General features: G+C 35.4%; 2 protein-coding genes across 6 annotated transcripts; one reads left to right on the forward strand and one right to left on the reverse strand.

The window, feature by feature from the left end:
- Window positions 1–11,226: 11,226 nt before the first annotated feature.
- Window positions 11,227–16,641, reverse strand: LOC136219811 (UPF0613 protein PB24D3.06c). Of its 2 annotated transcripts, XM_066007363.1 has the most exons (10): window positions 16,498–16,641; window positions 16,234–16,378; window positions 15,498–15,574; window positions 15,141–15,246; window positions 13,956–14,048; window positions 13,771–13,836; window positions 13,178–13,320; window positions 12,245–12,353; window positions 11,839–11,903; window positions 11,227–11,607 (listed from the first exon to the last, which is right to left on the reverse strand). In XM_066007363.1, the coding sequence occupies exons 2-10, from the start codon at window positions 16,336–16,338 to the stop codon at window positions 11,460–11,462; spliced, it is 912 nt and encodes a 303-aa protein (XP_065863435.1). In that variant the 5' UTR covers window positions 16,339–16,378; window positions 16,498–16,641; the 3' UTR covers window positions 11,227–11,459. The 2 variants fall into 2 exon arrangements, with proteins under 2 accessions (XP_065863435.1, XP_065863434.1); XM_066007362.1 differs by having other exon boundaries at window positions 16,234–16,641.
- A 1,728-nt stretch (window positions 16,642–18,369) lies between these two features.
- LOC136219812 (uncharacterized) lies at window positions 18,370–21,856 on the forward strand. Of its 4 annotated transcripts, none has more exons than XR_010684282.1 (6): window positions 18,370–18,819; window positions 19,689–19,979; window positions 20,074–20,270; window positions 20,507–20,572; window positions 21,262–21,399; window positions 21,655–21,856. XR_010684282.1 is itself a non-coding variant. In XM_066007364.1 (5 exons), exons 2-5 carry the CDS (start codon window positions 19,805–19,807, stop codon window positions 21,656–21,658), a joined length of 318 nt encoding a protein of 105 aa, XP_065863436.1. In that variant the 5' UTR covers window positions 18,370–18,819; window positions 19,689–19,804; the 3' UTR covers window positions 21,659–21,856. The 4 variants fall into 4 exon arrangements, 1 of the variants encoding a protein (XP_065863436.1); XR_010684281.1 differs by having other exon boundaries at window positions 18,371–18,819; window positions 20,096–20,270; XM_066007364.1 differs by lacking the exon at window positions 20,074–20,270 and having other exon boundaries at window positions 19,689–19,914.
- Window positions 21,857–24,671: the final 2,815 nt, after the last annotated feature.

Raw genomic sequence — 24,671 nt, forward strand, 5'->3', positions numbered from 1 at the left:
GTGAGGACCAGAATGATAAAAGGTTAAGGGAAAGTCTTGATCAACTAGAGGTAAAAAGGGAGAAGGCGTATGTCCAAATCGCCGCTTACAAGCAAAGGATTGCAGCCTATCACGATAGAAACGCCAAGCTCGTGGATCTGAATCAAGGAGATTTGGTGCTTCAGAAAGCTGACAAAATTCAATCCATGGAGGGCAAAGGAAAGCTAGGAGTCATATGGACGGGGCCATATAAAATAGTTGCCAAGATTGGACCCGCCACTTTCAAAATTCAAGACATGGAGGGAAACACACTACCACAGACGTGGAATATCCAGAACCTCCGCAAATACTTTACCAGAGAGTAAAATGTAATCAAATGTCTTGAGTACTCTTTTTCCTTTAGTAAGGTTTTATCCCATGTGGTTTTTCTTATTAAAGGTTTTAACGAGGCTCACATAAAAGACCAAGTTGCTGTAATAAGGCGAATCGCCATTCAATAAAATGAAATTTTTGTTTGCAATTTCTTTCTTAAGTATTTTTTGCAAAAATATAAATATTCTAGATTCAAAAGGGGAGGCAACAAAAGCATTGCCATGGTAGAACAATGCCGTCATGGCATATCTACCCTCTCCTCAAAGATAGGAGAACAACAATCCCAATGGCGGATCAATCTACCTCAAAGATAGGAAAATGATTGATCACCGTCAAAGGCGGGTTAAAAATATCTCAAACATGAGATCTTTACACCCTCAATTTTCTCCTCAAAAGAGAATCAAAAGACCCTCTGGCGGATCGATTTACCTTAAAGATAGGGAAAAATCGATCACCTAGGGCAGCTTAACTTCCTCAAAGGGAATAAAAGCTTCTAGCCTTCAAAAAAAGGTCGACACTTCGGGGTATGGCTGGCCACCTACCCTGAACAATCAAAGCAAGTCTTAAACCCAGAAACTTACTTGCTAAAAGATATAAAGCATAAAGTAAAATTCAGGAAAAAATGATTCATTAAAAACAAATATTGTACTTAGTTACATCCAAAATAAGCTAAGTTTTTACAATAGCATCCTCTGTTGCACCTTCCTTTAAAGGTGCATCCTTTGGAGGAGCCTCATTCTCCATGGTAACAATCCTCGCCTGAGGAACTCCGCTATCAATCTCCATAGCATCAGCCTTGTCAACTACCTCTTTGGATGCTTCACTAAGGTCATCCGCCTCGAGGTTGACGACAGGTTTCTTATCTTCTTCATTCGAGCCCCTCAGCTCCTTCCGAACTTGATCATGGATAAAGTCATGAAAGTTCACCATTCTGTCATATCTGATAGCCTCCTCAGCCTCAGGAACGATGTACTCTAGATCAACGAAGTCCATCTCTAGGTAAGCAAGCCTAACATAAGCCATGATCCGCTCGCCATAATAATAAGCACGGCTACTCGCCAAAATCTCCCCATTCGACAAAGCGGCCTGGTGATCCTTAGCATCATCAGCTATCTTCTTCTCCAACTCTTGGATTTTGGCGTCCTTGCTCTCATTAAGAGCTATGGCAGAAGTTGCATGGGCACTGATCACGACCACTTCATTCTCCAGCTTTTGGATAGTGGCTTTGTCGGCTACCCCTTGGAGTAGATCCGCCTCCATCGCACACATATGGGCATACGCTTGATAAAGGAAAAGGGACACTTAGAAAACAAAATCCCCAAAACCAGGATCATTCTTTCATCCAAAAATGTGAAACGAAGAGAAACTCACCGTAAGGAGATCCTTTTTTCCCATTTTAGCATGGGCGGATCCAGAATGCTTAGCCCAGCTCTCCTTCACTTTTCCCAGTTGACCGATCGCCTCACCCAAGTCATTTATGACTGACTCGCTCTCAAGGGCCCCCTTTTCCCCATACTTAGCGAACTAGTATTTCCCCAAGTCAGGTTTGGTCACCTAGATGGAAAAATGGGAATTAGGGCCTAAAACAAAAGGCAGAGTAGGGAGAAGAACTGTACCTATTCTTGATTGAAGCCCAGCCAGTCGATCTTGGACTTACTCGCCTTTGAGGCATCTGTCAGTAGCTTTGCTCCACCCGTAGGAGCCATTCTAGTCCTCTTGCCTACAGGAAGCGAGACACCATCTAAAAGATGCTTCCCGTATTTTTTGCTAAGATTCGCCACCGGCGCATCCTTCTTCGCCTCATGCTCCTTCATCTTCTTTCGCCTCTCTACAAGGGCGCGACTGGACTCAAACAACTGCCTGACAAGGGGACAACAAAATAATCAAAGTTCAAGGAAGAATAAAGGTACCTTCGTCAAGTTGAGTAAACTTCACATAAGTGATCTGGGTCCCCACTCGGTGGACCAATGGAATATCGCTCATCATAAATTCTAGGGCATCGGCGTACGTCCAGAAATCTGTCTTGACACTCCTCATGAGATTCGCCACATTTTCCTCAAGAGGAGTCAATTGAATCAAATCTCCTGCCATATGTTGAGGTTTGTAGTTCCAATTCGCCGGGAATCCTAGAGATTCGCCCTCTTTCAGCTTGACGAAGAAAAACTTTTCATCCCAGAGATGAACATTTGACACTTATCACTAAAAGGCGAATAGCCTCTAAACTTAACAAAGGTTATGAAAGATTCACGTTGTCGCTTTGAAGGCTTATGGAAGGACCGGAAGACACGAGGAGCAAGGGTTACCCCGAGATTAGAGGCTAAGAAAGTATCTAGTGCCACGTCCAACCAGCCGTTCGGATGCAGCTGGTTGACAGTGATCCCAAAAAAGTTAAGGGTATCTCCCATCACTTGGGGAAGAGGAAGACGGAAGCCCCTTTCAACGTGGCTTCTATACACAGAAAGGAATCCCCTAGGGGGATAGGCGGGACTCTGGTGGGCATCCGCCAATATGATCTCATAGTTCTTCATCCACGGATAACGATCTGCCAAATAGGCAAGATCCGTGGGACTCATGTGAGATGAAGTAATCTCCGCGCGGGGCCCCTTTTTCCTGGTAGGGGTCGAAGAAGAAGTCTCCATCCCAGAAACAACTCTAGAATTTACCACTGGAGCAACAGGGGCTGCAGTGACGAAAGAATTTTGGGTTTCTGTAAACCCAAAATAACGATTCCTACGCTCCCTCAAGACACCACGTAATTCAGACAAGTCGCAACTCAGAGTACTCTCAGAAGAGTTCGTACTCTCAGAAGAATCTAAACTAAGTGAGTAATCAGTGGAAGTGGTTAAATTGAAGAGCTCAGCAGTAGAACCAGAAGAGGAACTCATAAAAGCAAACCGATAGATAAACGGAAGGAATGTAAAGACCAACTTACATGAAAAATTCGAAGATAAAAAGCTTCAGATACTCGAGTTCCTGACACAAAGAGAGCTCCGGAGAAATTCAGGCGAAAATCGAAAGTCTTAGCAAATGGGAAAGTAAAACAGAAGAAAGAGAAAGAGGGAAACTTAAGAGAGAAGATGTCACATACCTCGAGCGGTGTGTCCCCGACACCTGTCACTCGGTGAATGGCCTGGGACAGAGCAGCCATCAATATGATGCCTATTGACGGCACACCAGGAAGATCAAAAGCCCTAAAGGACTTTAGCAGCACTTTAAGGGGGGCTTCTGATAACATCCGAATATTATTTACGGGACCAAAAGAATAATTAACCAAACGACCGCGTATAAAGATGATCGCGAAAGCTATGGCGTATCAAGAAAGCCAACAAGATGGCGGATCATATACGCCATCAATAGTCAAACACTCGGGAGACCTGCCATCTCGCCTCGATACGCCCCCTGAACGTCTGAGCCGATTTCCAATAAAGGCAACTAATAACCCATTAATGAGCTAACGGTCATACTTGAATGAGATCAGTAGCCGCCATTAATGAGGCATTAATAGAGACTTTCTAGTTACCAAGAGTTACAACTACATGACTATAAATAGCTTGCCTCCCAAGCTATTGAGGTACACATTCACGCTCTCCTTAACCCTACTTCGTGCTTACAGTTTATTCTTCTACACTATACTGACTTTAGCATCGGAGCTTCCCCCCGCCGATCGCAACGGCGCCCCCCCACAGGAAAGATCACCGATCAAGAATTCATCACCAGTCATCAGCGGGTGACTCACACCACCTGGCAGTGGCGGAACTAGTACCCCAGATGACCCGGGGCTCAAACATATCAGTAAAAAAAATTCGAAACGTAAAAAATATCGAAATCAACCGTGCGGTTGATGGTAAATTTTCAAAGTCTAGCCGTTAGGCCTGAGCAGAATTTTTTTAACCTCCAACACATTAAAACTGTAAAAATGTTATCATTTTTTTAGAAACTAGCATTGAACTAATAGAAAATTAAACATGTTTACTTATTTTTAATGGTAAACACATAATAAAAAGGGTAAAGTTCAAATAAAACCTCTGTGGTTTCACTAATTTTCAGATAAAGGACTGTGGTTTACTTTTTATCAAAACGAGGACTGAGGTTTTCAACTTTAGGAAAATAAGGACTTTTTCGATTGATACTATTAAAATCACTTTTAACAACTTCAAAAATGACATATTTTAAGAACTACTAATATTCTAAGCAACTTTAATTCTTCAACTTTTTTATTTCGAGATTATTTAGATGATGTTTGGTAAAGAGAGAGAAAGTTCCAAAAAAGATGATTTTCTAAAATCGCAAATGTAGTTCCATAGAAAATATGACATTGAATAACTTTAATTCTTGAAAATTTTCATTTTCAGGTCGTTAAAGATAGTTTTAATAGCATTATTAAATATGCGAAACCTCATTCCTCGTTTTGACAAAAAGTAAACCACAGTCCTTTATCTGAAAATTAGTGAAACCACAGAGGTTTTATTTGAACTTTCCCCTAATAAAAATGAATATTAAATATGTTTATTTTTTTTAATGGTAAAGACATATTAAACATGAATTCAAAAGTGTTTTAAAATAAAAATAAAGAGTCCATTTAAATTAATTAATAATGGTAACATGTTTTTATAATTATTGAAAAATAAAATTAAAATAAATAAAAAAATGAGGTTAGAGGGAGTTGAACATAGGACCTATCAAATAAAAGCAAACATCCTTAACCATTTCAACTACTTTTAAACATTGAAACATTACTACAGAGAGTCAATATAATTCTTCCCAAAATATTACCAAACATTACTAAATTTTTTTTTTCTCAATTCTCCGGCGGCTTGCCGGGGCTCGAGCCTACCCTAACCCCCCTAGTTCCACCCCTGCCACCTGGCCCAGGTCCAAACGGGTGCGGCGCACCAATTGGCCCTACGGCCGACTGGTGCGCCACAAACGTTCTGCCCTATGGCGGAACGGGTGCTGCGCACCAGTTGGCCATAAGGTCGAACGGGTGCGCCCCCGTTTCTCCACCATAGTGAGAACGGGTAGCAATCTCGTTCCACCTAAGGGGGGAACGCATGCGCAATGCGTTTCTCCTAGGGTGGAAACGGGTGCGCCGCACCGTTCCGCCTTGGGCAGAACGGTGCGGCGATCCCGTTCCTCCCCTAGGTGAAACGCATAGTTCATACGTTTTACCTAGGGGCCGAACGGGATCGGTATCAGTTCAGGTAAAAATTATCGAGTTCCGTCTCCGATTTCGGAGACGGAATTCGTGTTTTCGAATAAATTTTAAAAATAAAAACTTACCGGAATGTTCATGAAGTCTTTTCGCTTCTCGTATTTTGGTATCATGATGTTTTAGGTTGGGTTTTTGAAAAAAAAATAAATTTGAGAGAATTTGAGAGGTTTAGGAATCTTGGGTTGAAATTATGAGAATGTAAATAAATAAATAAATAAAAAAAAAAAAAATAAATAATAATAATTTAGGAGTGGTAAATAGCAGTCAAATAAAACCGAATAGAGCGGCGCATGTGAAACGCGTAACTGGCAATTGGCCTACAGCCCATAGCAGCTGTGTCTGTATCTGATCACAATCAGCTAGCTAAGGACGAAGGTCCACATGTATTTAATATATCATGTGTTTTGCACGTGCCATCACTTGTCATCTTGTTGGCTTTCATTTAATCAGCTCTATATGCTCCTCAACAAATCACTCACAATTACCAAAAAAACAAATCACTCATTTCAATTTTTTTTATTATAAAGTTAATAATATCATCAGCCCATACATACAAAAAGTTATTCAAGTGATAAAATTCATAATTATACTGATACTCATTTGGTGTAACCGATTTTTTTTTTATTTTTTTGTGATATAATATGAATTAATAGAAAACTAGACAGATTGTTTGATACTAATTTTTTTTTTTTTTTTTAATGTTTTTTTTTACGAGAATGAGTTCCAAACTCACAAACCTCTCATCTTTAATTTCAGACATTTTGATGACGATATCTCTTTAAAAAGTTCAAGTCAAGAATGAAAGTGTATTCACACGATGTGTCACCTTACGTACACATCGTGTGAGCCAGTCTAGAAGAGAGGGAGCGTAAGGGAAGGAACCACACGACATGTGGAACCTCCACACGTTATGTGCATTGGCTGCTGGAGCTCTTGAAAGTTATGAGGAAATTCATGCAACGTACAACTATTTTCACACCCGTATGATATAAATTGAGCATATTGAATCATTTCATGAAGAATAAGAGAACCAAGTTCTTCCCAGCAAGAAGAAGAAGGAAACGTTTGGGAGAATGAAGAGACAGAAGAAGAAGATAAGAAGAAGGTTATCCAACTCAACACACAAGTACACGTTTAAAGCAATCTAAATAATATGTCGACAAAGACCTCTTGGTTAACCAAGGGCACTTTAGTCTTTCGGAGACTTCAGAGGCAATTTAGTACTTAGACAGCCTTGGTAGATTCTAGAAGAGGTTCATCACTCTTCAATGCACCTCACTACATCAGATGGCTCCACCAACACATCACCACCATTCATTACATGAGATCATGATTAATGGGTGTGATCAATACACTTGTCCCTTGTCCTTTATTCCTTGGCCTTATCTTTTCTTGCTCAGCACACCTATCATTAGTATATTAATGTAATAGTTAGTTTGATATTTCTTAATGAGAAATACAAGTTTATTAGGGCTGCCGAGTGAATCCTAGCCGTTTGAGCAGTCCAAAATCAAATAACCACACGACATGTTAGATGACCACATGTCGTGTGGGAATCCTTCACTGCTAAGGAGACAAGCCTGCTATCAACATGCTCCAGCTTATTTTCTGTTTTATCATTGACTATTTACTGTCTTGCCATTTGAACCTAATTACCTAGTTTCATTTCCTCTATCATGTAAATGGAGTTTGTAATCCTAGTAAGGTTTTTAGATCTTTTGCTATTTAATTATGGGAGTTATTTAAGCTCCTAATTTTATAAGGATGTGAACCTTGGACCTTTGGTCTATAAACTCTAATACTCACCACTACACTACCATTTCACTTATGTCTATTATTAACTATTTAAGAATAAATAATAATTTTATAACTTAAATAATTAAAATATGATTTACTATTATTTTTTTCAATTTAGATAAATATCATTAAAAAATATTATATTTTCGGGTTAAATTTTTTTATTATATTTTCTCAATATTAATACAGTTTAATTAGCATTTGATTTTAAATATATACAAATAAATTTTAAAAATCTAATAAATTTAAATTTAAGTTGAATTATAAAATACATATCTTATTAGCGTATTTACATGTTAGTTATTAATAAAAAATAATCACTATTAATTTTAAAAGTATATATTTTCTTTAATTTTTATATTTATTTGTCATGTTAAATTTATTAATTTGATATCATGTTTTGATACTAAATAAATGTTATATTAATATAATTTTTATGAATATAGTTGATATTATACTATGTTATAAGATTAAATATGAATAAAAATATAATTTGCACATGATTTTTGAATACCGGTTGAACCCCAGTTGGATCCCGGTTAAACCTCAAACCCTTGACCCTTTGTCTTTTCCGGTTGTTTGACCGGTCCGATTATGACAACCATGATCTAAATATAAATTCCTTTTGGAAGCTAGATTTCTAACCTTTATTTGGAACTAACTCCTACTAATTTAGCTAGTGAATGAACTTCTTTATTGATTTACCATTAAAATCAACTCTATCATTACGAATCCGTCTCATATGAGACATTGTAATAATCTAAGGGGGCGTTTGGTTCGTACAAGAGTAACGGAATGGAATCAAGAAAGGAAAACAAGGAGAAGGGAATGGAATGACCCTGAATTCCCTTCTCTGTTTGTTTCAGTTCCACAAAGGGAATGATATACACATGATTTCCTTTGTGGTTGGTTGGTTCAAATGAGGTAATAAACTAGAGTTGTATTTTTAACAATAATTTCTATACACATGTGTCTATATTAATAAATTAATCACATGTAAATATAAGAATGAAAATCAATTTATTCAACTATTAAAATCAAAAGACGATGAAACTGAAGAAACAAAAATAAAATAAATCAAAAAAATGCATAAATATTCTATTTTAAAATAATTAAAAATAAATACCAAAACCGAATAATATGATAAAAGAAAAATATTTGTCAAAATTATTTTTCAGGATAAAAAATAAAAACAAATAAGTATAAGGATCAAAAGTGAGATTAGTCTAGGGATAAAAAAAATTATAAATAAATAAATATAAAGATCAAAATAAAAATAAAAAAGTAAAAATTAGTCAAAAATATTTTTTGAGAATAAATAAATATAATATAAGTATAAGGATCAAAAGTGAAATTAATCCAATGATTAAAAAAGTAAAAATAAATAAATAAATATATGAACCAAAATAAAAATTAAAAATAAAATAGAGACTAAACTGAAATTTTATAAGGAGAGCAGATGTTTAAATTAGTGTGGGGTGGGTGGGGGAATGGAATGGAAAACCTAGGGTCTGCTTGGATGAAGGTTTCACAGGGTTCATTAAAGGGAGGGGAGGGAATGGGATGGAAGGGGAAGGGAAGGGAAGGGAGGGGAGATTATTTATAAAACCTCCAGATCCCACCAATTTGGTAGGACTGAAATTGAGGTTATTTCAAGGTTTTTGAACCTCTATTTAACCTTCATTTAAACTTAAACTCCTAGCCAAGCAAGGTTAGACAAGATTAAAAAAATAACCTCCATTTAAATTCCTTCCCAAGCAGGGTTAGGAAAATAACCTCCCTTTAATGAACCTCCTCTAACCCCCATCCAAGCAGACCCTAGGGGGTTGGGGGAATGAGATTAGAGTAGTTAGAGGTAAACTCAAAACTTAAGGAGAGTAAAAAGAATGATTAAATTGATAAAACAAACACCAACAAAGGAATGAAACCTCTTCATTCCCTTATCATTTCCTGAACCCAAAACAAACGGCCCTAAATAGACAGACATTTGTAATTCGCAGGAATTATGAATAGTCATTTTAATGAACAAAGACATATTTGTCATTTGAACCATGATTTGCAGATTGAAATTATCTTCAATTTGAAGCACCCATTTCACTAAATGGATAAGTAAAAGTTATTGGGTGAATGGCCACCAACCTCTCAACTACTAAATTCACAATAAATAAATAAATAAATTGATCTAAAATTTGACTGAATTGTACATCCCACTGAAACTTAGTAATTCATATATCCATACTAGTCAATCAAATCTTAAATTTCTCTATCTATCGAATTTCAACACATTTATTAGTCAGAATATACTAATATATAAATCTACTTCAATATGACCCGGTCCGGTCAAATTTGTGGTCAGATCTATGATCTATGGTAGATCTCCAACTAAGTCAAATAATTTTCGTTATACTTACGGTAAATTTAGCCACATTTATATAACTAAAGACTCGTTTGTTTACTGCTGTTGTTTGTTGTTAGGAAAAAAAAAACTGATTTTCTAAAAAGCATGAATTCTTTACTCTCGTAAAAGATTATCTTAAAAGGCAAAGATGAGATCACTAACTAAACACCAAAACTCTCTTTTGGAGTGAAAGGAGAAGCATGAAAATGAACAATCAAACACCCCCAAGTGAATCTAATGGAATAAAATATAAGATAGATTAGATAAAATCTATCATGTTTTGGTATTGCAACATTTTGTATTTCTGTTCTCTTAACTTTTAAATTATATATAACTTCAACGTATCCTCTTTCAACTACTAAATGGGAGATTCTGGCTAGAAATCCTAATTTAATCAAGAAAAATTGACTTTAGTCTGATTGGGTAAATTACTTAGCCAACTAAAATAAATGATAGAAAACCAACTACAACGTTTTAATCACTGTCCAAGGCAGGAAGGAGAGACTCTTTTGCTCTCTCATCACTTAAGCCTGTTTATTTGCCGAAAAAAAACATTACATAACGAAATTTTTGATTGAAAAATAAAATATTTTCAAATATTTAACTACAACGCCATAAATGAGAAGTGGTGGAAATGGAGTACATTATTCAATGGCTTAGAAAATAAATTTACTGTTCTCAAAAGAGAAACATTTTCATCATTTTCTTTATATATTTTTCTGATGGCTAACTAAAATTTCCTGCTGACTTACTTTACTAAACAAACAAACAACGAAAAATCAGAAAAATATTTTTGATAGAAAATGATCACCAACTACAAATAACAGCGAAACAAATAGTAAACAACAGTAATTGAGCCAAATGGGCTCTCTAAGCCCATATCCTGGTCAGGCAGTGGGCAAAATAATGCATGTACCTATTTTAAAATTTTTACCTAAAACAAACATTATAAAAATGATAAATATAATATAATTTCCCAAAATATTCTAGCTATAAAAATAAATAAATTAAAGAGTTCATAAAATTCGATAAGAATGTGACTGGAAGATAAAACTCCATAACACATATTCCACATAAAATCCCAAAGAACAATAATAGCAAAGTACAATTCTAATGATTAAACACATTAGAAACATCTCATTGCATCTTCAATCTTTATCCTAGAACTAAATTAGGCCAGGATCATTAGACGACATCCCATCCCGTCCCGGCATGCGGAGGAGGGGGGGAATTTCCTAACTACCTCCACGGGGAGGTGATTCAAGGATTCTCCATTCTCGTCGATCCACTCAGGGAGAACAAGGAATCCATAGCCTACTGTAATTTCTATTCAAATAAAACCATTTACCAATCCATCACTAGATGGATTGAACCTCCAAAGGAAGCTTTAAACCCACCACCTTCTCCTTTCCACAGTAGCACATACAGTTGTATAAAAAAAGGATAGCAGATACAGGCCAAACGAAAATATGGTAAAATGCAAAATTTACTGCAATCAACTAAAATCTCAATGAAAGTTAACCTTTCTTGTCAAATTTTAATACGGCCACAATCATACCTGCAGTAAATGATGTACTTTGAAATGTACCCAGCTGGAAAATAAAATGGCCCCTAAGGAAACTGAAAACTCAATGTCAATAGGAGGAAAATACAAAAACATATAAAGAAAAAAGAAAAAAAGGACCATGGGGAAGAAAATATTTAATGCCATGGATCATCCCAGCCTTTAGGTCCCTCCCTTTTCACAAAATCAACAATTGCCTGCACAGCTTCAACGACCCTGTTAGAGAGAGAGTGATTTCCATGTTCAATTTCAACTTTTTCTGCCCCTCCCATTGCTTTGCACAATCTGCAAAGCGAGGTGCACAAACACAATCATTGATTAAGTTGTTAAGTCTCTGTATCTCCCTCCTCACACTCGTACCAATAGATTTCAAGCAAAAGGATTGAAAAATACCAAGTGCTAACATATTCATAAAAATCCATTTTTTTTTCCATAAAAACAAAGAAGTTCCTCTTAATTCATAAACATTAGAAGGCATAATCGAATAATCAACCAAGAGAAGAGTTCAGTCGCTACCTTTCAACCAGTGCTTTCTTATCCACATAATCTGGAACGTATTCATCACCCATCGAAAAGATAACCTACATATGGAAATGTGAAAAATTGAAAATGTACCACAAGCGCTAAGAAAGAAAACATGATTCTTGTAGAATCCAATACCAAAGGCAATTTAAACATATCCTTGTTAAAAGGGTAATCATATATTGGCAGCAGTCCAGTTTGTAGCATTATCCTAAAAAAAATCCTCTTAAATACTTTTGCCATAAAAATGATTCCAGTATCATAAATTCTACAACATCAATCTAAGCAGAAAAAACTGTAAGAGTAGTTCCTTCTCATTAATGTGCATAAATGCATCAAGAATATCAAACAGTAAAAGACAGAAAAGAGTAGTGTATAAACATATTGATGTATTCTGTACCTGGCAATGTGTGTTGCTCATATGTCCAAGTCTTGTTCTCAGCTGATCATCACTAAGATCAGAACTGAACATGTCATCATCCCCCATATAAGCACAAAGGGACTGATACCTGCAAAATGCAACTTTGTTAGGAAAAAAGTATATCCTGATTCCAGAGCAAAACAAAGTAATAGAATGCGATTTCAGGTGTCCAAGTGTGATATCTATATTAAGAGGTTCTCCGTGACTTTCTAGGTTCCCAAGTGTGCTATCTAGATTAGATTTTATTTTAGATTTAAATACAAGTCCCTCCGAGTTAAGACCTGGACCTGGCTCTTTTCACAATGTTGTTACTCAAATTTCTTGTTCACTTGAAGTATTGTAACAAGGGTAAATAATTTATTAGTCCCCACCTTTTTAAGTAACACATTGTTTAGTCCCTTTATTTTGACAAAACACATTATAAGGTCCTTATCTTTTGTCACCGTCATTTTGCCTATTTTTTTTAAATTTTAACCAAACATATTACTCTGTTATTTTATGTCTGCCTGTTTATGCCGACTATAACGGTTAAAAATCTACAAAAAAATAGATAGAAAGACCAAAAGGTTAGCATTGACAAAGAATAGGGACCTTATAACATGTTTTTCCAAATAGGGGGACTAAACAGTATGTTAGGTAAAAAGGTGGGGACTAATAAATTATTTACCCTTGTAACAAATATCAGGCCCATGCCTAAGAAGTGTCATTCAAAATGAGTATTTGAAGATTAAGAGGTTCTTGTCCCATCCTAGACACAAGTAAAGTTCAAGAATCATGAAGCATCTAGTTAATTTCACAGACTAAAAAACATTCACCGGAAAAACCTAAAGAGTCAGAGAAAATATTTTTGTATATATCACCACCAAAATGTTGATAATATCTTGTTAAATGCAACATCAGTTGCTTGCCCACCTATCAGCAGTAATAGGGCAACAGTCTGCTTCCCTAGGCATAAATTCTGATCCCCGACCTTCTGCTATCATAGTTGAAGCCAAGTCAATCATAGCAGCTGTATTTGCAAGAGTTGCCTTGTATTCACGATCACTAACTGGAGCCTGAACATTCCAATTGGAATTATGACCAAAGCTGCAAGTGAATAAAAGGCATGTAGGAATTTGCAACAACAAAAAAATTGATTCTAGCAACAAGAGAGGGATGTGAAAATTCTGCTTCATGATCCACAACCAACATCAAGCATAGTATTTAAAACTGGTGGCAGGTAGTAGTGCACCCACAACCATTTGCTTTAACATTGCTACTTCATGTGAACACTAGAATAGTACCCTCTACTCAAATTGAAATACCAAGCAATAATGAAGGGGGGGAAAGATGTCCCCTTGTGGAATTGTCAACAGCATAAGTACAGAAGAAGTGAAAAACCTAACATTATGCTAGACAATGACCTTCTTCCTTTGGACTTTTGAATAATTAACCAGTTAATAACATGTAAAGGTTTTACATCAAATGCAGAAATAAGGGTATAAGCAGAAAATGTAAGGAGATACCTGTAAAATGGCGGCACGGACTGCTCGGGAACATGCAGCATTGGTACGCATGTAATACACAATATCCTAGAATAATGAGCAGGCAACCAGAAAATAAGATCATTTCAACAGGAAAAGCAACATGTTCTTAAGAGTAAATATGAGATATAACTACAAAACAAGATCGCAGTCCTATGGGCATTCACCTGACAACCAGTGCTGTGCCCAAGTAAGACCACACCCTCAGAATCTTCTTTGTTTATCAAATAACTTATGAGCTGATCAATCTCTGCAGCATCCTTCAAGATATAAAGTGCAGCAACATATTTAAAGTCTGAGCAACAAGATCTCATGGTAAAAGAACTCCTTTTTTCTTTTAGAGAATTATATTTCTATATTGAAACCATTTTAAGGCAGCAGCTAAAAACTTGTTCCACTATACTGAAAGCTCTGAGACTAACAAAATTGGCATGAAAAGTTTACTCCAATAAGCATAGCAGTATGTCTTAGGGAAAAAGAAAAAAAAGAGCAAAGAACAGCTTTCGCTCATTTGACACACAGCAAGAGAGAGAGAGAGAGAGAGAGAGATAGGAAAACAAGTGACTAGAACATTGGTATCATAACAAAATGAATAATTTAAAAATTCTCACACTAAGTTCGTAATTTCTTTTTGGGGGGGTGTTTGCTGACGTCTTATTTCACCATAGAATTTCAACTTATATCATGGCTTTACCTTTAAGTTGTTGAATGCATCACAATGTTCAACTTATACATTATGTTGTTTTCATTAGTAGTAATAGGGAAGCAAGTGCTTTGGTAGACCAAAGTATCAAACTTCTTTACAAATTGGTGCAGCTTGCAATTTCATTATGCCTTGTTCTTGCCACACTATGTTATTTTCACTAGTAGAAATAAGGCACTAAGTTGTTCAACGTATAGCACATCAAACATTTAATACATTAGTGAAACAAGTGCTTTCTGCATTGCTATATTCATTCGTATATGAATTAATATAATCATTAAGACCAAAATACTGTAGCAAACACTGCAAGCAATATCATTCCATAACTAAATGCTGGTCTCTGCTTCTTTGTAGCGACAACAATCAAACAACCAGTCCTATTCATGCACAAATACTGTCACTACTATAATTCAATGAGTCTATTCCAGCATAAGTACCATTTTTTTAATGAGCATACAAATGTGATGCAAAATCTGTCCAGCTTCAATTTAAAAGTCTGCAAAGTTTATCTATGGCTTTTATAGGTGTTAACAGATTTAGTTCAAAGAACAAATCAGCACCACAAGCAGGTTGTTAAAAAACGAGTACCAAACAACATGAAAACTGATTCATGAAATATCACAAATAGTTGACAGGAAAACAATCTTACTTGTTGTAAGGTAGAAGTTCCATATCCACTGTATGATGATGACATAAGAAATTGAACAAGTGACCATTTCTCTTTATCCAAAGCAATTGCCAAAGGTTCTAAGTATCTGAAAGTCAAACAAAGAAAGCATTGTTAGGAACCATGGGTTTCAGATTACTTTCTAGCATTATTCTTTGAATAGAAACAATGTTAACCTAGTGCATTAATTTGGAAGAATGTAGCAGTTTGCAGAAGGAAATATGTGTTTTTGACTACAAAGAAAAGATAAGGATTATCGTGTCACTTCTTTTTTTTTGAAAGTATAGTGTCACTTGAATGAATGACTATGTTAAATCAAAATAACAATATTCTACATACTCAGTTGCAAGAAAACCATCAGTTAATCCACCAATGAAAACAAGTTGTTGTTTATGATCACCTGTTTTAAATGCTACCTGCAACCATCATTCAGATTCATATTAAATAATAAAGTGAAATAAACTTCACTAGCATATCGTTTTATATACACTGTCAAAGAGTAATATAAAAGCGACAGAGACCAACCTGAACATTTCATGAAAATTGAAAACGTTACAAAAACAACAATCTTAACAAAGATGGTACTAAGACATTTTGCACCAGGAATATCATTCCAATGTTTATAATTCCTCTTAAGCTGCGTTGATACTTGCATATTCCAGTGGCAGAATGAACTCCACTATTATAATCTTGTTAAGAGCAAATATTCAAAGAACTAAAAATTACTCAGCGGTAGACATTTAGGATCCATAAATAAGCATAATCTTTCAAGAGCATCAGAATTTTGAGAAGAAATGTATTCAATTTAACAAATTCCAAATGTCAATCTGGATGGTAAAAAAGCTAACTACAAATTATGATGCTTGTATCCTCCCCTTACCCAGTCCAATTTGAATCGCAAGCATTCATAGCAAATTCTTACCTCCAGATCAAAATTGAAGCTCAAATTAGAAATTTCATTCCAAATGTGACCATAAAAGCCAATAATTCAATAAAAGTAACACAGAAAACACAAATCAGATGGTCATGAACAGTTTGAACATAGAAATCATCTTCAAATTATAATTAACAATACCTGGGTAGCCTTGGATCCATACTTGAAGAGCAAACCGCGGAATTGATTCTTGCCTTTGATTGGACCTGCTATGTCCCAACTGCCCGAGCCTGAATTGCTGGACATTTTGACACTGGAGGATCGATCAGAACGGCCGCGAACAATGCTGGAAAACCATGAAGCAGAGGAAGGAGAAGTAGTAGGGGAGGCTGTTGGTGCAGATAAAGAGGAGGGTGAGGAGGAAGAAGAAGATATATTCATATCAATAAGAAGTCAGAAGAATACGTGAAAGTGACGGTGACTATCCACCATTGCTTTGGTTCGGAATTGTTGAGAAGATCTGAAATTACAAGTGAAGAAGAAGCAGGTCCGGGCGTTTGCTTTTCTTTCTTTTAATGCTCGTGGCTCAAGGCCTGGTTGCTTGTTAACTTTTGGCAAAAAGAAATAAAAGAAAAACAAAATCCCTAGTTTCAAATGTGATATATATATTTTTTTTTAAGGGTAATTAATTTATTAGTCCCTACATTTTGACAAAACTCACTGTTTAGCTCCCGTATTTTCAAAAACACACGATAAAGTCCTTAATATTTTTCTCGGTGAACTGTTTAGTCCTCAACGTTTTTCTCGGTGAACTGTTTAATCCCTACCGCTAGACTCGCATGAAGATTCTGTTAGTCAATTCGGATTTGCGTTCTTCTTTTCATTTATTTTCCTTTTCTTTAAACTCTAATGCATCTGAAATCAACTTTGAGTGTTATTCTTCTTGATTTTCTTCTTAATCGTTCAAATTCGTGACATTGGGTCTGTTCTTTTTCTTGTTCTCCATACAAATAGCTTTTTCTTCTAAATTGGATTTCCTCTTCTGAAGTTTGAAGGTAAATAGTAAAGGGTGATTTAGTCATTTCCGAAGTCATAAACGGTAAAAAATCTAACAAACAGACGGAAGGACTAAACAGTTCACTGAGAAAAAGGTTAGGGACCTTACCATGTGTTTTTAAAAACATAGGGACTAAACAGTGTGTTGTCAAAATATAGAGACTAATAAATTAATTACCATTTTTTGTAATGAAAGAGGTAAGTGTTTTATAAAAAAAAGCTCTCCGATGCATTATACGTTCCCGCTAAGCAAGGGTCCGGTAAGAGGTCCCACCACAAAATAAAAAAGAAGTCCACAAATCATGAAATCAAGCACCCGAGTGCTTTTAATAATTTGTCCAATATATTGAGTTCTTATATTAACCACCTGATCTTCCATGTCATTCGAAGGACCCTCAATTCACATTTGGATACGTATATTGTGACACCACGTAATAATTAAAATAGTGGGACCTCTTATAATATGTGTGGGTCCATGTTACACGTATCAAAATATGTATGGAAGGTCCTCCGAGTGACATGAAGAAGCGGGTGCTTTTAATAATTTGCCTAATATATTGGTTCTTATATTAAGAACCCGGTCTTCCATGTCACTCGGAGGACCCCCAATTCACATTTGGACACATGTATTATGACCGCACGTAATAATTAAAATAGTGTGACCTCTTATAATATGTGTGGGTCCATATTACACGTATCAAAATATGTATGGAAGGTCCTCCGAGTGACATTGAGAACCAGGTGCTTTTAATGATTTGCCTAATATATTGAGTTCTTATATTAAGCACTCGATCTTCCATGTCACTTGAAGGACCCCTAATTCACATTTGGACACGTGTATTGTGACCCCGCGTAATAATTAAAATAGTGGGACCTCTTATAATATGTGTGGGTCCATGTTACACGTATCAAAATATGTATGGAAGGTCCTCCGAGTGATATGGAGAACCAGGTGCTTTTAATAATTTGTCCAATATATTGAGTTCTTATATTAAGCACCCGGTCTTCTATGTCACTCGGAAGACCCCCAATTCACATTTGGACACGTGTATTAAAAAAATAGAGTTTTAGGCACAAATACCTAGGGACAATATATTATATTGTCCTCTATTAACATTATTGAATTAGTAAAAGAGACAAATATTTATATTGTCTCTAATACTCTTTAATAGTACAATTGGGGACAATTTTATGTTAGTAAATATTTATATTAATTATCAGCAAATTAAATGTATTATTTTTTCTTATTTTGGATAAAATAAATTAATTTAGAAGAGAGTTAATAAGTTTTAGGAACACTTATCAACACCCAACCCTTCATCTTCTTTACATCTCCTTCTTTTACTCTACGACCTAACTGTCTCCTTCTCTATCTCCAGCAACAATCCGCCGCTCTCCACACAGACCAGCACTATTCCTCCATCCAACCGTCATCTATGTCGTTCCGTCACCGAGAATCGTTTCTCCACGCGGTTCGTTTCATCTATCCTAGCGTCGTTCCTTTCTTCGTCTTCACCAGCATCGTCGAGCCACCGTCTTCTGCGATCTCAATTTGACCTCTCTTCTCACGGGATTCCAAGGTCGCATCTGTAAGCATCATCATTATGCGTGGTGCTCTCAACTCTGTTTCCATAAATCTCAGTTTGCTGTCCAAATTCTAGCAACTGAAACGGTGCTGTGGTCAGTCTATTTCCTTCTGATTCAACCAATATTGCAGGACTAATTCATTTGGTATGTATTTCTAGATTTCTTTTCTAATTGATGTCCCTTTTCACTAACATCTTCCTATTTTTAAGTGGATACTTGTGATATTTTGATGTTGATCTGGACATACTTCTTTTGAATTATGACACTCTATGTTTCAGTTGAACCTATTATCTCTTTTCGTATTGAGAGTTTCATCAGTTTAGCATTACTGTTATATATTCTTATTTCACATTTTGACTTCAGAAATAATATGCTCTGGTTGAGCAGAGCTGTTGAAATATGTCATGTGCTCTGATTTTCTCCTTACATTAATCTGCTTGTCGAAAAGGCTAAAATATGGATGAACTTTGGCTCCCTGTTTGCCTATCTCCTTGAGAATGTACTATATGAAGGGAAGAAATTTTGAGAGGAAATTAGGCTCACTTTACATTTGTGTTATTTCTAATTTGAATTATTCTTTATTTTCTATAAAATTTGAACTATTCATCTTGGGGTTTTCAAATAACTCGGGCAATTCATGATGATTGAAGCATTTTTACTCTTTTAGCAACTTGTGTGCCATCGGGGATGGGTGTAAGAAGTTGAAAATTCTTACTAAGTGATTGCTGTTTCCTTAGTGACAATGGTTTAGAAGCAGTTAACATTGATAGCAGGGAACTGGCCCATCTTGAAGTTAATGGTTGCCATAACATGGGAACACTTGGACTTGAGGCAATTGGAACTATTTGCTCATGATTTCTCTCTCTTTTTTCTTCTTTTTTTCCTTTGTTTGTCTGGCAGCCTTCTCCTTTTCACCTTTTCCATATCCAAAAATTGTTATATTGATTTATGTGTAGTTACCATCTTTAGACTATTTGTTTACTGTCATGATTGAAGCTTTTGACTGTTTGCAGGCACCTTGAGTTGGCTTTATTCTACTGCCAAAGGATTAGCAATCATGCTCTTCTAGAAATAGGAAAAGGGTTCTATAAGATTTGCAATTAAGGGAAAGAGGTGAAGAGAGCGGAGAATGTTTGATAATGATCCGGCAGAAGGCCTTGCTCCAAGAAATGTTGTCCGAATGAACTTAAAGAATGTAAAGGAAATGATTCCCTTGATGTTCCCAAATAAAGATGATGTGTATGTTTCCTCTAATGACGATGATACTGAAAATACTTTGTTTAAGCGGCATCTCTCATAAACCTGTGAGTTTTTATCAGATCATTAGATATGTGTTTCAAAGTAGATATGTCCTTGGGATATGAACTTTTGATGTTATTATATCTAATGGTATTCTAGTTTCATTCAAAATTTCTACCAGATTTAGATAGGACCCTGGTGGCTAGAGGAGAAATATGACTTGATCCATTTGGAGAACTGTAGACTAGATGGAATGTTACTGGGGGAAGAAGTAAATGTATCATCTAATGGTAGAGCGAATTTCATGTATCCACACAATTTGCAGTCGAGAATCATGATTCAAATATTAATCAGAGGTGAAACTAATAATGCTTTTTGAAGAAAACCAATATGCTTTTTGAAGAAAACCAAAAAATTAAAACACTTATTTTTATCTTTCTTCATTTTCAGCATGTTTTAGGACTATCATAGAATCTGATTTTTTTTTAAGTTTAATTTATGATAATATTTATGTTTGAATCCATGCTGTTCAAATATTTTAACCTTTGGCTAGAATTTTTTTATCATGTGTTTGTTGATTCCTATTTTGCAGGGAGGATTCTCTTGCAAGCACATTCCGTCCACGTGCTCAACCACTTTTCCAGTATCGTCACTACAGGTATAAAATGGGAGATCCTTTGAATTGTGGTTGCGATGTTATCTTTTCGTCACATTTTTATTATCCGTCTTTTTCATGTGCATTTCTGATCACTGGCTTGAGTTTTTCATCTATTGTTAGTGAGCTCAAGTTATTCAGATGAATGCTAACACTTGAATTTACTTGTATGAACTTATTCTTCCCATGTTGTAAAATTATTCTTTTTTCATAGATAAAGAAAGTGTACTAACCGAGACACTAAATATTAAATATAAGGAGTGGATGAAGAGATACTTTTTTTTATTAAAATAGATAGGTTAAGTAAGACAACAAATGCATGTGTGAGGGCAAATAAAAAGAAAAAGGCTCTGCGATCATGTTCATGCGAGAAACTGATTGGTAATATGCTTTTCGGTTATGTAATACATTGTTGACAAACACATGTTGCTTTGCCAATCTAGTTTTATATTGGTGGCTTCACCTTTTGCTTCAATTTCAAATGAACATGTCCTATTTACCTTGAGTTCTGCTCAGGGCATGTACCATTGGGCTAATAGCCCGATCCATTAATTTATTTTCTTAATTAATCTAGTGGACGAGGGAAATTATGGATTTCAATTATTGTCAGCTTTGTTCGTATTTTAACAATTGATGTTAGTTACCTGATTTCTCCCTCATCTAATATTTTTCTTTTAAATAAATTTGATCAGTGAACAGCAACCATTACGGTTGAACCCTGCTGAAGTATGCGAGGTTATTGCTGCAGTTAGCTCAAAGACATTGTCCAAATTCTTACAATTCTCAGTGGATGTGGTTGTGAGTGTCCTCATTAAACTTCTGATTGACATGTAAGTTATTCTGGAACTCCTTGCATTATTATTTCAGTGTATTCCATTACTTATTTGTTGTTGAACCTTGTCTTTTCTAAAAGTATATATTTGACATTTGTTTTGTTACATTGTGATATTCATAAAACATATATAAACCTTTATTGCAATATATGATTTTATACCTGGCTGTTACATTGTAATTATTATAGATTGTTCATAATTATTTGATTTAGGAAGGCAAATGTCATATGCATTTTCTGTGTGTATTTGCAGATGACGGATTTGAGAAGAATGAAACGATATAAAGCTAAGGATGATATGGTTTGATTGATCTTAGAAATTATGGTAGAACCGATGTTATTTGGGTCGAACGAGCTCAATAAGCTTGTACTTGTTAGTTCCTTTGTTCTAATCATTTTTTGTTGAATATTACTGTTACATAATAAATCTTTTTGTGTTGATTTTTTTTTCCTTATTTATGTCTATAAATGAGGTTATGATTTGCTGTTGAAAAATGAACTAGTAAATTACCGATTATGGTTGCTGTTGAAAAATGAACCCGTAAATTACAGATTGAAAATCAATAATTTACTGGTTTCAATTAATAATTAACATATTATTTTTTTAGAGCGTGTGTCTTCCTTTATTGTAGAGACAAATATGTCACTATTACATGGGGACGACAATTGTCCCTAAGAATGGGGACGACAGCCATCCCTATGAACGGGGATGAGATGTTGTCCCTAAGAACGGGGACGACAGTCGTCTGTAAGAACGAGGACGAGATGTTGTCCCTAAGAATGGGGACGACAATCGTCCATAAGAACGAGGACGAGATGTTGTCCCTAAGAACGGGGACGACTGTCGTCCCTCTTAACGGGGACGACTGTCGTCTCTAAGAATGGGGATGACCGTCGTCCCTAAGAACGGGGACGACATCATGTTTTTCGTCCCCTATAGAATCAAGGACGGAGGAAACAAGGACGAAAAATAGGGACGAAAAAATTGTCCCCAAAAGTATAGGGGACAAATTTTTATGTTTTAGGGGACGATTTTTTTCGTCTCTGAAAGTGCTTTTTTTTGTAGTGATTGTGACCCCACGTAATAATTAAAATAATGGGACCTCTTATAATATATGTGGGTCCATGTTACACTTATGTATGGAAGGTCCTCCGAGTGACATGGAGAATCGGGTGCTTTTAATAATTTACCCAATATGTTACATCATTTTTTGTATAATAAAATTAATCAATTCATTGAAAGAAAAGCTACCCGATTAACTAACTATAAAAACATACTTTATAATATTGAAACAAAGCTAACACGAACTTACACATTATACAAGATTTCAAAAACAGGTTTATCATCAAAGTTATAATAAAAAAACATGAATACCAAATTTGGAATCGGTAAGGAAACATATTTCATCCGTATCCAGATCCTTGAACCGATAGGGAGCTTCCTAAACTTCAGCAAGAGATAACAAAAAAAAAAAGATTCGAAAAAATAGATCTAAAGAATGTGCACGAACCAACAGTGGTAGTGTGGAGGTACTAAATTTGAAAAAATTAATGCAAGACTATTGATGATATGTAGAAGTGAAAACCGAGTCGATCTACTATCTTTCAACTGCTGTCAAATCTGGTCAGAGGTGAAGTTGCTTCTTACGAACTACAAAACGCTCGAAGTGCCCTCTTACCGAATTAGAGCTGTTGAAACTGCCCTCACTTTGAAACTCCCCATCTAGACCAAGGAGATTTAGATCAAATAAGGTGAGGGATGAAACAAAAAATAGAGATAGGAAAGAGTAGATTGGAATAAAACTAATAAAGGAAAACACAAATATTGCAAAGACAACCATTTGTACGAGACTTTTTTTAAAAACAGAAGTCAGAGATTTACTCACGAAAACGAGATTCTTACTATATCACACAATTATTACATGTTAGTTAAAATCAATAATTTTTAGAAGAATTTACAAAAATGACCCAATAGAGAGTCTCATGTACATTTTTAGACTCATTTTGACATATGTTATCAAACTAACTCTTTCAATACACATTTTTCAAAAACACTCTTAGTATATATATAACAAACAACACAACACAACACATAATGTAAGGTTTTGATTTTATGGTGATTTAGCATGAATTGAATGTGTTATATTTGGTTAAGGTTAGTGTTAATGGATATAACGATGATTTTGAACTCATTTGTGTGATTTATTGGTTTAGAACTTCTCATCTGTGGCTTTAGTGTTCATCTGCGACACATCGCAATTTATGATTTTGCTTCACAGTTACAAAATTTCGAAGCAATAAACCCATAAATCATCATTTAGAGCTTCACAAATAGGCAAATGTGAATACTATGACGAATTGTGATGCTTCAAGCCATATAATGACTTTGCAACTTAAACACTTTCCCAGACTCTCCTTGAGCAGCACCTTAATTACAATCACCAAGTAGGACAAGACAAAAGTCTAAATTGATTATTCGTACACATATCCAATAACCCTAAATGGTTAATTGTAAAATTGTTTTCCAATTTGAATGAACCAAGTGGGATTTTATAAAATAATTTACTCAGATCTAGTTGCACTTGAAGAGATTAGAAGACAAGAGAGAGAAGATATAAAACAAATAGATTTTGTCTTTGGAGAAGGATATGGAGATGTTAGGAAGATCGGAGAAGATTAGTGGGAAGTTGATGTGGAAATTGAGAATGATGCACTTGTGAATCTATCTCTCGATACAAATGTAGTGGAAGAAACTAAGATGTTTGTTTCCGAGAGAGTTTTCTCATCGGAATCAAACATTTTAGTTTCTTCCACATTTATATCGAGAGATAGATTCACAAATGCATACTTCTCATTTTCCACAACTTCCTCATCACTCATCTCTAGTCTTCTTAACATCTTCATAACCTTCTCCAAAGGCAAAACCTCTCTATTTTATTTCCCCATCATCAGCTATAAAGGCCACACTAGATCTCACATCTCTACTGTCTCTAGATTATTAGTCCTTTATGGGTTATGGAGAAGGTGGTAGGCTTTGACTCTTTTTTAGATATGGATGATAAAGAGCTCAATAAAATAAAAGAAAGGAGATAGGAGGAAAAAATGTCACCAAAATAGTTCTAAGAAACGCAACTTGCAAAAAAATTCGGAAGTAAATCAAATACTAGGCTATGATACCATGTAAAGAACAATAGAGAAATTGGAAAATATTCTATGTTATTACTGATTAGTTATAGGAATTTATGTAAGTGTTAAAAAGCTAAACAATGA

The sequence above is a fragment of the Euphorbia lathyris genome, chromosome 2, assembly GCF_963576675.1.
Source record: "Euphorbia lathyris chromosome 2, ddEupLath1.1, whole genome shotgun sequence".
Classification (NCBI taxonomy): Eukaryota; Viridiplantae; Streptophyta; class Magnoliopsida; order Malpighiales; family Euphorbiaceae; genus Euphorbia; species Euphorbia lathyris.

Excerpts from the sequence above, each read along its gene's own strand:
- LOC136219812 (XM_066007364.1), top strand. The coding sequence starts at position 19,805 with ATGTTTGATAATGATCCGGCAGAAGGCCTTGCTCCAAGAAATGTTGTC. Across the intron at positions 19,915-20,506 it reads TTCCCAAATAAAGATGATGT|GGAGGATTCTCTTGCAAGCA; the intron begins GTATGTTTCCTC and ends CCTATTTTGCAG. Across the intron at positions 20,573-21,261 it reads TTCCAGTATCGTCACTACAG|TGAACAGCAACCATTACGGT; the intron begins GTATAAAATGGG and ends AAATTTGATCAG.
- LOC136219811 (XM_066007362.1), bottom strand. The coding sequence starts at position 16,473 with ATGAATATATCTTCTTCTTCCTCCTCACCCTCCTCTTTATCTGCACCA. Across the intron at positions 13,837-13,955 it reads GGCACAGCACTGGTTGTCAG|GATATTGTGTATTACATGCG; the intron begins GTGAATGCCCAT and ends TCATTATTCTAG. Across the intron at positions 11,904-12,244 it reads TGAGCAACACACATTGCCAG|GTTATCTTTTCGATGGGTGA; the intron begins GTACAGAATACA and ends TTCCATATGTAG.